General features: G+C 59.3%; 1 protein-coding gene across 1 annotated transcript in view; it reads right to left on the reverse strand.

Annotated features, from left to right (window-relative positions):
• Positions 1-1,244: 1,244 nt before the first annotated feature.
• The window catches only part of CELSR2 (cadherin, EGF LAG seven-pass G-type receptor 2), a 34,895-nt gene continuing 19,054 nt past the window's right edge, over positions 1,245-17,085 (reverse strand). Inside the window, 32 exon segments of the mRNA XM_011948160.1 lie at positions 1,245-2,973; positions 3,324-3,558; positions 3,658-3,828; positions 3,967-4,161; positions 4,267-4,355; positions 4,588-4,715; positions 5,270-5,392; positions 5,480-5,606; positions 5,696-5,775; positions 5,953-6,065; positions 6,391-6,565; positions 6,869-7,069; positions 7,182-7,308; positions 7,419-7,586; positions 7,720-7,900; positions 8,004-8,132; positions 8,245-8,428; positions 8,948-9,157; positions 9,366-9,460; positions 10,791-10,892; positions 11,069-11,252; positions 11,978-12,098; positions 12,279-12,420; positions 12,662-12,836; positions 12,922-13,209; positions 13,511-13,677; positions 14,020-14,145; positions 14,317-14,480; positions 14,842-14,999; positions 15,387-15,475; positions 15,655-15,770; positions 16,019-16,241. Of these exon segments, the coding sequence (XP_011803550.1) occupies positions 2,946-2,973; positions 3,324-3,558; positions 3,658-3,828; positions 3,967-4,161; positions 4,267-4,355; positions 4,588-4,715; positions 5,270-5,392; positions 5,480-5,606; positions 5,696-5,775; positions 5,953-6,065; positions 6,391-6,565; positions 6,869-7,069; positions 7,182-7,308; positions 7,419-7,586; positions 7,720-7,900; positions 8,004-8,132; positions 8,245-8,428; positions 8,948-9,157; positions 9,366-9,460; positions 10,791-10,892; positions 11,069-11,252; positions 11,978-12,098; positions 12,279-12,420; positions 12,662-12,836; positions 12,922-13,209; positions 13,511-13,677; positions 14,020-14,145; positions 14,317-14,480; positions 14,842-14,999; positions 15,387-15,475; positions 15,655-15,770; positions 16,019-16,241 (4,814 nt within the window). The 3' untranslated portion in view covers positions 1,245-2,945.

Below are 17,085 nucleotides of genomic sequence, written 5' to 3' on the forward strand. Positions count from 1 at the left end.
AGCCAGGATGGTCTCGATCTCCTGACCTCGTGATCCGCCCGTCTCGGCCTCCCAAAGCGCTGGGATTACAGGCTTGAGCCACCGTGCCCGGCCAAGGTTTGTGTTCTTAATCATCACTCTATATTGTCCCCAGGTTAACTCCCTTTCTAGTTTTTTTGTTTGTTTATTTTGGGATGAAGTCTCGCTCTGACACCCAGGCTGGAGTGCAGTGGTGCCATCTCAGTTCACTGCAATCTCCACCTCCCCGGTTCAAGTGGTTCTCCTGTCTCAGCCTCTGGAGTAGCTGGGATTACAGGCATGCACACCACACCCAGCTAATTCTTTTGTATTTTTAGTAGAGACAGAGTTTCACCATGTTGGCCAGGCTGGTCTCAAACTCCTGATCTCTCAGGTGATCTGTCTGCCTCGGCCTCCCATAGTGCTGGGATTACAGGCGTAAGCCACCACTCCTGGCCGTCTTTCTAGTTTATTGAATGGAACTTTGGGAAACACAAAACTTGGAACTAGGCCGGATGTGGCAACTCACATCTGTGACCCCAGCACCTTGGGAGGCCAAGGTGGGAGGATCACTTGAGTCTAGGAATTCGAGACCAGCCTGATCAACATAGACCCCTGTCTCTATTAAATTTAAAAAGTATATATACTTTTAAATATATATCTCATATATATATACACACACACACACACACGTATATGAAACTTAGGACGAGAAGTAATGTTGCAGAGCACACACTTGGCTTCAGTATGAGTAGCTGCTTCATTTTCCAATGGGGAAAAAACAAAAAACAACCCTGAGCAGTGTAGCTAGGAGGCACTGAGTCACTGAGCACCATTCAATTCCCACCAGCCTCTCAATGCAGCCCTCCCTGCCTCTTGAATTCTACCCCAGAAAACTCAGCCCTGTCTAGGACTCAGCCCCGAGGGGCTGGGCTGGAAGGCTGCCTGCACTGTGCAGCCTCTCCCACCATAGAAGTCCTTTCTGTCCTGGTGAAAAGGACACTTTCCTGCCTGCCTGCCATGTCTTCCTTGGAAATGCCAGGAAATGGGCTCTGGGCTGATCCGGCTACTTGGGAGCAGTGTCATGGACATAGACCGAGGAACAGGCTTATCAACCAGTGGTGTCTGAGTCTCCAGACCTCCTGGTGGGGACTTCTGGGCCCTGCCAGCTCTTTTGTTTTCCAGAGACCAGGACTTCCTCCCTGTGGGAGGACAGGGTGCCACACAGAAGCAGACAGTGACAGTGCTGTACCCGCACAGAACTAGTTTATTCAGTAGTATGGGGCATGAAAAAACAACAACAACAAAACGCTACCATATTTACAGCAACAACCGAACTGTACAATCTGATGGTTAGTATCAAGTTAGCATCCAGCATCTTTGTATTTTTTTAAATCAAGTCATCAGTAGTAAAAACCAGTTAAATTTTTAACCCTTTGCAGGAATTGCTGAGGGGAGAAGACAGGGGGAGAATCCATGGCAGAAAAGCCAGAGGCCGGCCTCACAAACGAGAAACAGGAGCCTTTCTTTCCTGCCCACAGCCTCTTTTTCTAGCCACCTGCTCCAGAAGGAAAGTCAGTGACAAGTCTGGAATACATGCTTGGAGTAAATGGTGACTCAGATGAAAAGCAGTCGGCAAAACTGAGGAGAGGGGAGGAGAGGTGGGGAGATGGCGGCCTGGGGCAAGGGGAAGGGCATCGAGCCCCCAAGCCAGGGCTGCTGGGAACACACCCAGCCTGTGATGGCCATATCAGACCCCCGGGACTGGACACGAACCCATCCCAACACAAAAAGCAAATAAATAAAACAAATATATTAACTCTCTCTTCACAGGGAGTTGGGGTGGAGTCGGGGAGAAAGAGGAACAGGACCTAGTCCTTTGAAGAAGAGAGCCAATTCCAAGAAGGGGTTAAAAATAGAACACGTCTCAGAGGCCACAGCAGGTTAGACAAAGTAGCATTTGTCTGATTTTGGGGGCGGGTGGGTGAGTGGACACCAGGACCCAGATTTGAAACCTGTGCTTGAGCACCCTCCGGGCAGCCCAGCCAGCACTGTGTTTACTCTTCCTCCCCCACCCACACCACAGCAAAGAAGCGCAACTTAACACATGACTGGCCTGCCCCAGGTGCGGGGCGGGCAGGAAAAATGAAGCACTTTTGGGTCAGCAACTGAGCAAACACCTGGGCTGCCGTGCACGGCCAGAGTCCAGGAAAAGGAGAGGGGCTGGGGCTGCCCGACCCCCGCCTGGGGGCACAGGCTCCCCTGAAAATGTGTTCATGCAGCATTTGGGGGTCCGGGGGCACTGAGTCCTTCTGCCCCCTCGCCAGACAGGGCTTTTCCAGTTCCTGGGAGAGGCAGCGCGGGCAGGGCGAGGCGCACCCTTTGCCCTGGCCCCTCACCGTTCTGAGGCCTGCCCGGGTGCAGCCCGAAGGGTGTGACGCCCTGGGTGCATGTGGCTTTGTCCTTTCCTTTTGGTGATGGCGAATGAGGGGCAGGCCCCCCAGGAGTCCCTCTCCTCCCAGAGGCACAGCAGATGGGAAACTGAGGGGAGGCTGGGAAGCATCCTGGGAGGTCCTATCCTCTTTGGGAAGGGAAAGGGGAGTCAATTTCCAGCGTATAAAAAAAAATGAATCCCTGAAGTCATGAAGAGTGGAGATCCTTTTATAAATTCTTTTTTTCCTCTTTTCTGAAAAACTTTGTCTTGGAGATGTTGGCCCCAGGGGTCCAAAGTGCAGTGAGGGGAATGGTAGGGGGGGAGTTGGCACTAGACGGCCTTAGGTGGGGTGGGTACCCCTCCTGGCAAGGCCCAGGCTCCTCAGATGGACGTTTCGTCGCTGCTGCGGGCAGGCGATGGGGAGCGGGGCAGGATAAAGCACAAGACAGGAGCAGGGCATGAGTGCGGCTGGGGAAGGGAAGGGAGCCTCGGGCGTAGGAGCCACAGCCCAGGGTTAATGCAGGAAGTTAAAGAAGAGAAATCTGGAGAGGCAGGAAAGGAAAGTGGCAGAAAAGGCAGACAGAGGGTTAGTTGAAACAGAGGAGAGAGTGAAAGCTTTCACCAGACGAAGGAAACAGGAAAGCACCCCCAGCTCCCCATCCTCCCGCATTCTGCCCTAGGCTGGGCTACACTGTGTAGAGCCCAGGAGGGGTGGCCCGCCCCGCAAGGCACCATGGTTTGTGGGCACGGCATAGTAAGGGAGCTGGGCCAGTTCGCACATTTGTCCTCCGAATGCCAACCAGAGTCGCCTGGGGAGGCCCGGAGGCAGCTCGGGGCCCAGGTGGGGCCTCCGCGGGGCTGCACCCCATCCCACCCACCCGGCCACACTCACTCGGAACCTGATGAGTCCTCATCCACCGTGCCTGCCTTGATGCTCATGGCGATGGGCATGACCCCATTCAGCTGCTCCTGGAGGCTCTGCCGGGGCGGTGGGCGGGGAGGGGGGCCGCCCCGGCTGCCCTCACTGGCAGAGGAGCCCCGGGAAGACCCAGTGCATTGCTCCAGGGGGAGCCGCAGGAGGCTGCTCTTCTCGCTGATGGTGGGCAGACACTTCTTCTTAAGGATGCCTGCGGGCCGGGGCGGGGCTGTGAGGTGCAGCCACAGGAGAATGTGAGGTGTGAGGCTGCTGACGAGGGGAGCGCGGCAGCTGGGGGTGCCCCACTCACCTTTGTGAGGCTGGGCAGAAGAGCCTGGAAGGGGGCCTAGGGACCCCTCTCGAGACAGGGCATCTCCATTCTCCCGCAGCCGCTCCTCAGGGGCCCCATTGCCACTACTCTCCTTTGCTGTGGTCCCAAAGTCTCCTGGCCAGGGGGCCTTCCCAGGCCCTGGGGCCCCATCTGGTGGGGAAAGGAAGTAGATGAGGCCCACAGAGGGCCGATAGCCAGGAAGCCACCACCCTAGTCCTGCTTCCCAAGAACCCCAGGCCCATTCTCCTCCCACTGGCCCCAAAGGCTACAGCCCTGGTGTTGGCCCACCCTTGGGGGTACTGTGCAGGGGCAGTCTCTCGGCTCCAGGCCCCAGCAGGCTATCCCAGCCCTGCTCTCCAGGGAAGGCAGCCTCCTCTTCCTCCTCCTCTTCTTCCTCCTCACTGTCTGATGAGTGGGTAGAGGCATACGAGCCACTCTGGTCATCTTCTAAGGACAGGTCACTGTCGGAGTCTGTGTCGGGATCTAGGAGGCCAGGGAGAGATCACAGCCAGCCCAGCCACCTCCACCCACCTTCAGTAAAAGCCAGCCAACCGCCCCGCTGGGCGGCCGGAGTCTTGCCATCCTCACCATGCTGCTGGTCTTGACCTTCCAGGAACAGGCTGCCTGGATCCCCCAGGCCAGGGGGCCCTTGGCCAGGGTTCAGTGTGGACTCCTCCCTAGGAAGGCGAGACCATGCTGGGGGTCAGCCTGGCCCCTTGCCCAGGGTCCCCGTCTCTCCTCTCCCCTGGGATCCTGGTTCCAGCCGTGGGTCCCTTACAGCTGCTAATCCAAGCTGGCCCGCATGTCAGCCACAGTGTGTGCTCCTCAACTACCAACGGCTGGCTGGCCCGAGTCCAGCACGCGTGGGCCCCTCCTCCCCTCCTCCACCCTCCCATTTCCAGGATTCACCTCAGCAAGAAGGGGATGTAGCTGGGCTGACTCTTGCCCGAGCGGCTGGCGCTGTGCAGGGAGCCGGCCGAGTCTCCGTAGGGCTGGTACAGCCGCCCATCTGTGTAGGGGCTGGGGCAGTTGTAGGACTAGGCAGGGAACAGAGAGGTCAGCGGGCGGGCAGTGGGATGGCTGGCCCCAGGCTGGGAAGTAGGAGGGTGGAGGGAACTTGCCCTAAGTTTCACCTTCCACATGCTCAGGGCTGAAAGAGGGGGCCCTGCTTCTCTGCTGCCCCCATATTGAGGCCTGGCAGCGGTCATAGCACTGCCACAGCTATGCCACCCCTGCATACCCCCAGGGATCCTGGACTCACTATATAATGGCTCTGTAAAAGATGGGACCAGAAATTGTCTCCTGAGAGCACCTTGGGAGACAGAAAATTCACTAAAATGCGTGAGATATTCTCAGGTGCAAGGCACTTAACACTTGATTATCTGTCTCAGACCCATCTCCCTCAAGTCAAAATCCTACACACCCTTTCCAACATCTCCTCCCCAGGCCAAACATACCATTTCACCCCCCATTCCACCTTCCAGGAAGGGATGGAGAAAAGGGAAAGGGGAGTGGGCCGAAAGTACAGGCTCACTGGGCCTCCTACATCTCCCTCCCTTCACCACCCGCCTAAGACCCCTGGCTCCCTCACCGAGGTCAGGGTGGACTTGGTGGTCAGAGCAGGGTCAGGGCTGGGCTTGCGGCTGCAGGCAAGCTTGAGTGCTTTCCGGACCTCCTTGCTAAGCACCACATAGGAGAGGAAGATGAAGGGGCCCTGGCAGGCAAGAGGCAGCAATGGTCTGTGCATATTCAGGCACCCACAGCCCAGGTGCCTCCCTTCTCCACAGGCTGGGCCAGGTACCTGGATGCAATTGCAGGCAGCAAAGAGGTAGTGGAAGAGGAGGGTGTCGCTGTTGACAGAGAGCAGTGCCAGCAGCCACGTGGCACTCAGCAGCAGGAGGACGGCGAAGGAGGGCTGCAGACCCGAGCTGGGGATAGGGACAGGCCATGAGTCTGGCCATAAGGCCTCCCATGCTGGTGCTTGCCCACGGCCCAGGCACCCCAACCCTATACTCACACAGGACCTTTCTTCTCAAAGCCCTGCCGCTGGGCAGCACAGGAGGCCCGGGCCGCCAGGATGTACAGGAAGACACTCATCTAGGCAGGGGCAGAGGACGTGGGGTGCTCAGTGGGGACAAACAGCTTCTACCCAGCCCACAGGGCCCTGTGGCCTCAGCTGTTCCTAAAGGGAGTCCTGAGGACACATGGCCCCAGTAGCAGGAGGACAGCAAAGGAGGGCCACAGGTGACACCCAACCCACCTGCCAGCACTCACCGAGACCGCAAAGGCCACTGGGCCAGCAAAACTCCAGATGAGCGTGTCGTAGATGGAGAGCCAGCAGAAGTCAGGGTTCCCATAGCCCTCGGGGTCCAGGCCCACGGCTAGCCCTGGAGCATGGAGACAGATGGGAGCAGGCGAGGGGTGGTGAGGGGCCTGGGAAGTAGGGCCGCAGGCAGGTGGGCTCACAGGTCCAGGCACAAAGCATGGAAAAGGGTTCTGCCCACCATCGGCCCCTGTGTCCTCCCCAGGCTAGGGAAGCAACACCTGGGTGGCGGCCTCAGGGTCTGGGTTAAAGCAGAGGGACACCTGTGAATAAGCTGGTCTGGGGCATAGGGATGTGGGGCCTCAGGGCCTGTATGTGGGTGGGGAGAACAGGGAACAAAGGTGGACCTAGGGATGTGGGACCCCAAAGCCGGGAATGGGTGGGGGTACCTGTGATGAAGGCAGGCACACCCCAGCCTAGCATGTAGTAGAAGCGCATGGGGCCGGCGTTGACGTCGCGCACCTCAGTGAGTGCCCGGTACAGGTGCAAGGCCTCCAGCAGAGCCCAGGAAAAGGTGCAGAGGTACAGGAAGTGCAGCAGGATGGCAATGACTGTGCAGGCAAACTGAGGGCCCAGGCCAGGGCAGGTCAGTGACCGGGGCCCACCCAGAGGACAGGCTCTGCTTTGGGTCAGGCAGGGAGGAGGGCCTGGGTGTTGGGAACTGCTTCCAGGGAAGCCTGGGCCAGAGGCAGGTGCCTGTAGGATGCTGGGGGATCCCGGGGGAGCTGGAGAAGAGGAAATCCTGGGCCAGGCGCTGCACTAGGCACCTTATTAGAGTTCATGGTGAAGGAGCAGGGGTTGCCAGTGGGGGCTGGGAAGGGAGCCTGAGAAGGTGGGGACAGTCTCTGGGCAGTAGCAGCATCTTACAGGGAGGTCAGCCTGGTTGATTCCCAGGAGGAAGACCAGCTGAGCCAGGCCCAGAGCGGCTGTCAGGTTCCGTCGGATGCCGTGTTGGTTGGAGCGCAGGATACGCAAGAGAGTGAGGAAGAAGAAGGTGAGCAGAAGGGCAGCCAAGGTGACACCTAGAGCCACATATGTCAGTGTCTTCAGTGGCAGGATCTCTCCATTCTGCAGAGTGGGTGGCAGGGGGCCAGGGAATTAGGAAGAGCAGGACCTGAGCACCCAGCCCCATGGCCTGAGTGCCCACCCACGGCTCTGCAGCTGCCCCTGTGGGCCCGACCTCCCGCCGAGACACATCCATGAGCACAGCAAAGCTCGTCATGTGGTTGCACTGGCAGCTGACATGGCTCTCGTTGCGGAAGACGACTTCACAGCCTCTGGCCGACCAACCACCTGTGCCACTGACCCTGTGTGAGGCAGGCAGGGTCAGGAAGACAAGGAAGGTGAGGGATGCAGGGGCCTGGGCTTTCAGCCCAAAGCCTTGGGGGCGGGGGGGGCGAGGGTAGTGCAGGCTCACAGGATCGAGTGGTTCCAGAAGACACAGATGGGCTTGGTTCGCTCCTCTGTCTCCAGTAGGCGGAACTGCACCGTGATGGGCTTGTCCAGGGCCCGGGGCAGAAGCTCCTCATCGTCATGGACACTGATGCTCACCACAGGCGTGTTGATGATCGGGCGTTTGGGGACTCTGATGTAGGGCAGGCAGGTGCACAGTCACCACAGCAGTCACATGACTGGGGAGACGCCCCCGACCCCCTCCATGCCTCAGCACTCACCGCCTGACCCACGGCCCCACCCACACCTGTCCTCTAGCCACTGACCTCAGGCTGCGCTTGTCAGGGTCATAGTTATGGGGCAGGAGCCCGGCCAGGGTGCGGTAGATGATGACGCTGGCCACAGCCTCACCCTGGCTCAGCTCCGGGTGCCGTCGCTGTCGCCGTGCTAGCTCCTCTGGCTCCTGGGCCTCTCCGGGGCCTGCGGGCCTGACCACGGGGGGCGTCTCTGGGAGGGGACACTGTCACACTTAGCTGGGCCCTGCCCTCTGTGGGGCCTGCACAGACACTGGGGTCCAGCTCCCAACTTCATCCATGGCCACACCACTGACCTCTGAAGACAGACTCCGGCAGAATGACTGTTGTCTCAAGATCCGGGGGCCGCTCCCCACGCAGGGCCTCATAGCGGGGCAGCTTGGCCCCAGCAAAGTTCCCCTTGTCCAAGCGCACTACAGAGATGACTAAGGAAGGAGATGGTCACAGATAGGACCTGTGAGGCAGGCAGGACCCCAGCACAGCCACCCTTCCTTGTCGGGGACTCCCTCCACAAACCCCTGTTGGCACCAGCCTCACCAATGTTGGGTGTGACGATGGTGAAGGGGCTTAGGTAGGTGTGCCGCATGTTCTGGGCCAGGGCGCTGGCATAGGCCTCATAGTGCTGGAGCAGCCAGGCGGTGCCACCCTCTGTCTGCTGGATCAGCTCCCAGTGCCGCTTGTTGGCTGCATCCAGGAGGGCGCTGCCCACCCGCAGCAGATTCTGCGGTGGGCAAGGTCACGGTGGGTGTGCTCACAGCCTACACCTGATATCCCCACCACAGAGCCCCGGCCTGTGCCCGGGCCAGCCCCCGCTCCCCAGCAGGCCCCTCCCTCTGCGCTCACCGTTGCCTCCCCTGAAATGCTCCTGGACCGCATTGCCCACTCAGGTCACCGGATGCTCTGCCCCTTCGCCCTCCTCCTCATTCTCTACATAAGAGCTTCCCAGCCCTGTGCCTGGACCCACACAGATGTCTTGAGATACTGCTTCATCCCAGCCCGTGGTACCACAGGCAGGCCTCTGTTCCGGGTCAGACCATGCCCCAGCACACACACCTTACTATGAGAAGGGTTGGGAAGAGGGCTGGGCCAAGGGTCACGGGTTTCACGGAGGCCTCCTGCCAGCAGGGAGCTCCTCGTAGGTGGGATGGGAAGGCACCCTCTGCCCTCCAGGTTGCCATGAGCAGGCTCACTCACCATGACCCCCATCTAACCAGCCAGCCCTGCAACCTCCAAGCCCCACCTCAGTGAAGTGCACGTCCTGCGTGGCAGACAGCCCGAAGCCCCGCTGGGCGCTCTCGTGGGCCAGCAGCCGTGTGGCCAGCTGGTAGGCCACCTTGACGTCGCTGCCGAAGTAGCCAACTGTGTGCTGCGTGGCATTGCGCAGGAGCAGGGCCAGCCGCTGGGAGCGCCCTGAGTCTAGGCCTGACTCATTCCGCTGTAGCCGCTCGGCCTAGACAGGAGGGAGTGGAGGAGCAGGAGTGAGGACAGGAACTCTGGGGCAAAAGGACCTCAGGAGGGGAGAGATGGCCTTTCCAGCTGGGAGACCAGGAACACACAGGCTGGAATTCCAGAATCCCGTTTCTCAAAGATGGGAGTAGGGGCAAGTGAGACTCAGCATGAAGGAGAGGGAAAAGATGGCAATGAGGCGGTTCACTTACGAAGCCCTTCAGTTCTGAGAAGGTGATGGACGTGCAGTTGAAGAGGTTTGGGGGGAGCCACCCCCTGTGCTCATCACAGTGGCGCACAGCAGTCCCTGGGGGAAGGAAGCCAAAAGGGCTGCCCTCAGGGAGACACACAGGAAGCCCCTGAGACTGGCTGACAGGTTCTGCTGGAAGCCAGCACCTCACAGGCCAGGGACAGCGACTAGCAAACAAGGGCCCTGGTGAAACAGGAAGACAGGTATGTGGAACACCAGGGCCAAACATCTCTGCAAGATCGGTCCACACGGGGCTCTGGGGGAACAGGGCATGTGACCTCCTTGAGCCCTCATCCTGCCTGTCTCCAGTCACCACTCTGCTCTCCGCCACTTCCTGCCTATGAACCTGCTCATCGCCAGTCCAGGACCAGCGCCATCCCCCATACTGGGCTGGGTCTCCTGGGTCAGCAGCCAACACCCCTACACCCCAGACTGTCTGCCTTTGTGGTGGCATAACTCCAGGACTCGGTGGTGAGCTGACAATGGGAACCCTGCATGATTCATCTTTGAATCTCTAGCGCAGTCCTATGCCGAGCACTGTGCAGGTTTTTCAGCATTTTTGTTAAGAGTCCAAGATGTGGGATGGATGCAGTGGCTCATGCCTGTAATCCCAGCACTTTCAGAGGCTGAGGCAGGCTGATCACGAGGTCAAGAGATTTGAGACCATCCTGGCCAACACGGTGAAACCCTGTCTCTACTTAAAAAAATACAAAAAATTAGCTGGGCATGGTAGCACACACCTGTAGTCCCAGCTACTCGGAAGGCTGAGGCAGAAGAATCACTTGAACCCATGAGGTGGAGGTTGCAGAGAGCCGAGATCACGCCACTGCACTGCAGCCTGATGACAGAGCGAGACTCCGTCTCAAAAAAAAAAAAAAAAAAAATGGGAGTCCAAGACGTGGCGGGGCGCAGTGGCTCACGCCTGTAATCCCAGCACTTTGGGAGGCCGAGGCAGGCGGATCATGAGGTCAGGAGTTCGAGATCAGACTGGCCAACATGGTGAAACTCTGTCTCTATTAAAAATACCAAAACAACAACAACAAAAAATTAGCCAGGTGTGATGGCAGCCAGAGGCTGAGGCAGGAAAATTGCTTGAACCTGGGAGACAGAGGTGGTAGTGAGCAAAGATTGGGCCACTGCACACCAGCCTGGGTGACAGTGAGAGACTCTGTCTCAGAAAAAAGAAAAAAAAAAAAGTCCAAGATGTAGACACAATTGGGCAACAGGGGAAGGGGGACCGTGAGCCAAGGAAGATGGGAAATGAAATCCCAGGACCTGGAGGCCGGAAAGCAGGGTCCCCCGATCTTCAGCCGGGAGCTTCCTGCCCTCATCCCACTAACAGCAGAGGCCATGTCCTTAATATCACACTGGGGCCTCCAACACCTACCAAAGGAGCCTTTGGGACAGGGAGCAGCAGCGGGCAGCCCGAAACGGGTACGGGGCCACCAGATCCCAGCTTCAATCGCTCGTGGGCAGCTGTCATAATTCACTGCGGGGAAGAGCACATGGTCACCCAGGAGCACCTCTCCCTCTGCGGTCCTGCCCAGGATCCCCAGCCCTCCCTAGGTCTCCCCAGGACTGCAACCAGCCCCTTCCTGGCTTCCCTGGGGTGCAGGTGCCTAGCACACTGTGAAGAGGGCTGCCCACCCGTCCCAGGAGCCACACCTTCACAGCCATTGGTGGTGACCTCAGCAAAAGGGTTGTCACAGCGGTCACACTGACGCCCGATGACACCTGGCTTGCATGGACACTGGCCGTCCTCAGGGTCACAGACTCGGGACAAGGAGCCTGTAGGGTAGCAGTCACACAAGAGGCAGGTGGGGCTGCCTGGGGGCCGGTAGTGGTTCTCCTGAGAAAGGAGGGAGGAAGGGTGTCACTGGCCAGGCTCTCTTCCCAGGATGCTCATGGGTCCTCTCAGCTGTGGCCCCTCTGGAGGGGGTCCCGACCTCAGGTCCCCTCAGGAGCAGCATTCAAAATAATTGGCTGGGCGCGGTGGCTCAAGCCTGTAATCCCAGCACTTTGGGAGGCCGAGACAGGTGGATCACGAGGTCAGGAGATCGAGACCATCCTGGCTAACACGGTGAAACCCCATCTCTACTAAAAATACAAAAAACGAGCCAGGCGAGGTGGCGGGCGCCTGTAGTCCCACCTACTCAGAAGGCTGAGGCAGGAGAATGGCATAAACCCGAGAGGCGGAGCTTGCAGTGAGCTGAGATCCTGCCACTGCACTCCAGCCTGGGCGACAGAGCGAGACTCCGTCTCAAAATAATAATAATAATAATTAACACTAGCAATGCTTTGGAGTTGAGCCCATCAGCGAGATGTCACACAATCAGAACAGGCTGCAAACCGCCACCACACCAGGCCCAGAGCCCATGGGTTACACATTGGCCCAGGGTCCCCCTGCATCTCAGACACATGAAGGTAAGTGGTCAACGGCCCTGCCTGTGAGAGCAAAGGCACAAGGCCCTCGACTCTGCAGGAAGACCCATCTCTATAGCCTCCCCTCTAGGGCCCAGGAGATGTGGACAGAGGCCCAAGTGGCCACAGTGGGGGCTTGTTTGGGGCTGTCACCTTGCAGTGGCACTCGCCGCTTGTCTTGTTGCAGTCTGGGTCAAAGCCTTTGCTGACATCACAGTTGCATGGGCCACATGTGGGATGTCCCCACCAGCCACGGGGACAAGGCTGGTCAATTCTGCAGAGAGGGATCCAGGCAGGCATGAGCTCCCCCTGCCACTCCCACCTAACCTAGGTGAGCCCTGTGTGGCCCTTCTGACCCTGGCTGTGGATCAGCCAGGCTTTCAGGGCTCTAAGGAACACACAGAGAGGAGCAGCAGCCACTGGGACCTGCTGCCACACGCCCTGGTCTGCTTACCTGGTCTCACAGTATGGCCCAAGGTAATTTGGGGGACACTCGCAGGTATAGCCATGGGGGGCACTGGGCTTGCGGGTACACACGGACTGGTGCTCACACGGGTTCAGGTCACACACATTAGTACAGTTGTCACCATAGTAACCTGGGACCAGAAGGACCAGAGAGGCTCATTCCCCCACCCTCCCCTCGCACCGTCTTCCATGAAACCCACCTTCATCTATTTCTTCCCACATAGCATCCTATCAGCTGGCTATGGCTTTGCTGTGTAGATGACTAAGGTTCAGAGAGGTGATGTGATGCCCCATGCCCCAAGTCACAAGCAGAGCCAGCATGTGGCCCCAGGCACCTGATAACCTGCCTGTTGCCCTGGATCCTTAGCATACCCGGATCACAGCTGCAGGAATAGCTGTCCCAGTCATTGCTGCAATAGCTGTTGGCAGGACACGGGTTTGAGTCACAAGGGTCAGGCAGGCTACAGCCTTGCTCAACGTTGATGCTCTCCCCACGGCTGGGATCCAGGCTGTTAACCCCCTCCGGCGTATCGCTCACCCGCACACCCTGGGAGGGACAGGAGCAGTGTTGCCCTCAGTGGAGCAGGGCTGAAGGTGGTAGGGAAGATGGGAGGGCAGGGCAGGACACTCACCTGCAAACAGCCCCGAAAGCCACGGGCCACACCGCCGGCTGGCCCAGGTACTCCGCCCACTGTTATGTTGCTCAGGTGCAGACCATGCAGCCGGGGGCCCAGGTTGCCCTCTGCTCTCTGCTGCCCATAATCGAAGGATAGAATGGCATGGCCGGGCCCCCCACTGGCTCCCAGTGCCAGCTGTGCATGGTGCCAGTCACCGTCATTGGCCCGACCTGGCTCCAGACGGAGAGAGGAGGCCTGGAGCCCTGTGCCCTCTACGCTCAGCACCACGTGGCCCTCCCGTAGCTGACACCAGGAGGAAAGAAAGCAGGGTCAGCAAACGGCCTTAATCACTCTTCTCCAGTCCACAGTTCCCCTTTCTGGACCACCAAACCCATCCTGCTGCCCAGCTCAGGCCACAGAGAGGAAAGCGTATTTATTTCCTTCAGGCCCAATAGGTGGCAGCATTGACCTTCCCAATGGATCCAGTGGCCTCTACCTGTCCCCACCCCTGCCCAGGACCTGCCCAGCCACTTCTGTCCAGCCCCCTAGAGGCTACCAGGGCCCTATGGCCAGGCCAGGGCCAGCCGGCTCTTCCCTGCATCACCTGTAGGGTGATGGTGCTGCGCCCCCTGGTGATGGCCTGCAGCAGGACACCGTCGGCCTGGCGAGTGCGGAACATGAGGTTGAGGTGCCAGGGTTGGGAGATGGGCAGCGAGAGGCCATGCCAGGCCACCAGACTGCTGCCCAGGAAGTGCTGTGGATTGGCCATTTCTGGGGAGGCAGGAAAAGACAGACTGTGACGGGTGGAGCCGTGGAGGGCCCGGGGGCATGATGCTCAGCGGTGGCGGCTGCATGGGAGGCAGAGCCCACTCCCCTCATCAGCTCCGCCTTCCAAAGTACGTACCTGCCCTGGGCCCGCCCCACGCTGTGCCCAGGCCTGCCTCTGACTGGCCCCTTTGTCTCCTGTGTTGCCCTCTCAGGGCTCTGCCCAGACACGCTTTTCCACCCACAGCCCGGCTCAGCGGAGCCCTGCCCAGCGCCTGCCCCAACCCTGCCAATTCCCAGACGGTTGATGGCACCCAGGCCTCAGCCTCCAACAGCCGCCCCTCCTACCCTGGGCGCAGCTCTTGCCCCCGAAGCCCAGGGGGCACTCGCAGCTGAACGCGTCCCACTGGTTCACGCAGGTGCCCCCATTGTGGCAAGTGTTGCTGTCACACACGTTCTTCTTGGCAGGGCAGCCTGGAATGGAGAGAAGGTGTCTCAGTGGACCTGAGCTGGGGCTGTAAAGAGGAATTCTGTGGCAGCGGCTAAGAGGCCTCTGAGACCCTGCATTCTGGCATCTTCACACCAGGCACGGCGCCTCCCCTCAGCACTGGGATCCCAGCCTGGCTCCACCCTGGGCGCCCATACCAGGCACAGTGCCATTGTTGGCAATGAAGTCAGCCATGTCTATGCGCCGGCTGTCCACCTGCAGGTTCCGCATGCAGCCCACGAAGTGCCGCATTCGGACTGGGAAGCTCTCAGGCAGGTCAGGCACTCCGCCTAGTAGTAGGGGCCCCGTCAGATCCAGAGACCTGGGGGAGCAAAGATGGTGGCAGCACAAGCGAGGGCTGGGAGCTTCCGGTCCTCTGCTTGCTCTGCCACCAGGCCGGAGACAGGAAGGGCCTAGGCAGGTGTCCGACGGGCCCTGCAGAGTAGTGCTCAGGAAGGGGGTCACCCCCACCTGGAACTGTTCTTGTCGAACACTCGGCCCCCTCCCCAGACTGCCCCACAGGACCTTGCTCTGATTCCCCAGTCTTGACCCCATCCCCAGGGCTGAGCAGGGGCTAAGGGAGGCAAAGGGAGGGAGCCCCCAAAAGCCCACCCTCTCCACCTTCCCTCCCTGCCTGGCCCTGCCCTCACTTCACCCCATCCCTGGCCCTTTTCCCTGCTCACTTCTTGCTGCCACCCTGGGTGCCCTGGGCAGCACAGGAGTAGTTGCCCAGGACAGATCCGAAGCGCAAGGCCACCCCTGTGTCACAGCCATCCACGGTCACCACGGCCACCTTCTGCTCTGATGGGCCCTGCGGGAGCCCTGTCTGACCCAACAGTGGCTGTGGACAGGAAAGAGCAGAGACGGGGGACACTTGATGCGGAGCCCACTAGGTTCACGGCCAGCACGCACTGGGTGCCTCTGTGTGCACCCACACGCCCAGACACACGTACATACATGCATATACACACGTGTGCTCACACGGTTTATGCATGTAACTACCTTCCTCAGTGTCCAAGTCTGCGGCTGCCTAGTGGAACAGGGAGCATCAAGCAGTGCCCAGTGGGGTGGGAATGCCCAGCAAGGTGGTACCTTCCCAGCCGCTCCCTTCCTCTCAGCCAGAAATGCCCTGACCAGCCCACCCAAGCCTGGAGGCAGTGCCATTCAGGGCTGCGTAAGCACCTGAGGCAAGAACAGAACCCCAACCCTCTGTGCCCTCCACACCCACCTTATTGTAGTATTTCAGCTGCACCGTATGCCACTGGCCATCACTGACTCCTCCGGGCACGAATGGGGACACCGTGGTGGTTGACTCCCCTGGGGAAAGGATCAGCTGAGCTGGGATGCCAGACGAGGGCTGGGAATGGCAGGGTTGGGGTGCCAGTGGCTGGGGCTGGGCCCAGGTTTGGCTGATTAGAGTATGTGGCTTGGGGTCAGGGGCTGGGAGACTCGGGGTCTTTGGAAGATGGGCAAGGATGGGGGGCAACTGTGATCACCTGCAGAGAAGGTGAGCTGGACCTGCTCCTGGATCACCTCGAGGGCCACAAAGTCATGCTTCTCATTAAAACGCCCATTGTACAACAGCAACCCGTCACGCTCCTTTGTGGCAAACCTGAACAGGAGTTGGGGATGGGGGCAGGGAATGGGGTATCCACCTTGATGCCAGCACCCCCACCACCTAACCAGCGCAGGGGAGGGAGATCTGCTGGCAGAACCACAGGCAACTCCAAGAGCTCCTGGCTCTGCTGGCAGCCTGCTCTACGCTCTTTCGATGCCTGACCTCTTACTTCATCCACAGAACAGGAGGCACCTCCGACGCCCACCAGGCCTGCTCCCTACCCCCAGCGCCCAGCCACTCACGAGAGGGCCAGGGTGAAGTGGAAACGCTGGCGCAGGCCACGAAAGGTGATGAAGGAGCGGGCAGGGAAGCTGCGCGTGGTCACCTGGCAGTAGGGCTTCTCAAAGTCTCCAGATGGGCAATCACATTTGAAACCGCCCACCAGCAGGTTGACACAGGTGCCCCCATTCTTGCAGACACCCGGGGTGCAACGGCCTGAGCGAGCACTCACCTCACAGTGCTCACCTGGACAAGAGGAAAGGCAGGTGAGTACCAAGTACCTGAGGATGGGAGGGGAACTGAGACCCCCCACAACCCAGTGATAGCTCCCACGGCCTCCCGTGACCCTTGTAATACCCCCAAACCTCCCAGGCATCCCTACTTCCTCTCGTGTGCCATTTTCTCTGAGATCTACGGTCCCCAGGCCTTCCTGGGCACCCTGTTTGGCTCACTGAGCCGCTCTCGCCACAGCTCCACACACTGCTCCCCTGCAAGTTCCTCAGAGTTCCCAGCCCCTTCCCTACCCCATTTGGGTTTCATAAGCACAGGCCTGCTGGGACACTTGGTCGTAAGGCTCCTGGGAGCCTTCGATGTCACACTACCAAGCATGCCTGGGGGTGTCCTGGCCCCCAAGAGGGTAAATGTGCACAGGCAGATGGGCCTGCAGGACAGTGGGAGGGCTGGGAGCCTCCCTCCTCCCTCCTTTCCACTGGTGCTTTTGTCCCTCTCAGGCATTGAGATCAGTTTCCCTCCCTGGGGATGGGACCAGGCTTCCACTTAGATTTGTCTGGATTATGGAGGAGTAAGAGAGAGAAGCTGGGGAGCCCCCAGGAATGGGGCAGAGGCCTTCCACCTTGAGCCCTGGGGTCCAGACTGAGGACCTTTGTGCACGTGGGACATGCTGAAAGTGAGAAACAGCCCTGAGAGCTCAGACAATTCAACAGAGGAGCTGAAAACTCCAGCATCAGATGGGAAAATCCACCCTTCTCTCCCTCCCCGTTCCCAGATTCTAGAGATAAGTTCTCAGCTCCTGTGCCTAGTGACTGGCTCTTGTTTCCATGGAAACTGTTGTTCGCCTACTCTAACCCCC

The sequence above is a fragment of the Colobus angolensis genome, unplaced genomic scaffold, assembly GCF_000951035.1.
Source record: "Colobus angolensis palliatus isolate OR3802 unplaced genomic scaffold, Cang.pa_1.0 Scaffold273, whole genome shotgun sequence".
NCBI lineage: Eukaryota > Metazoa > Chordata > Mammalia > Primates > Cercopithecidae > Colobus > Colobus angolensis.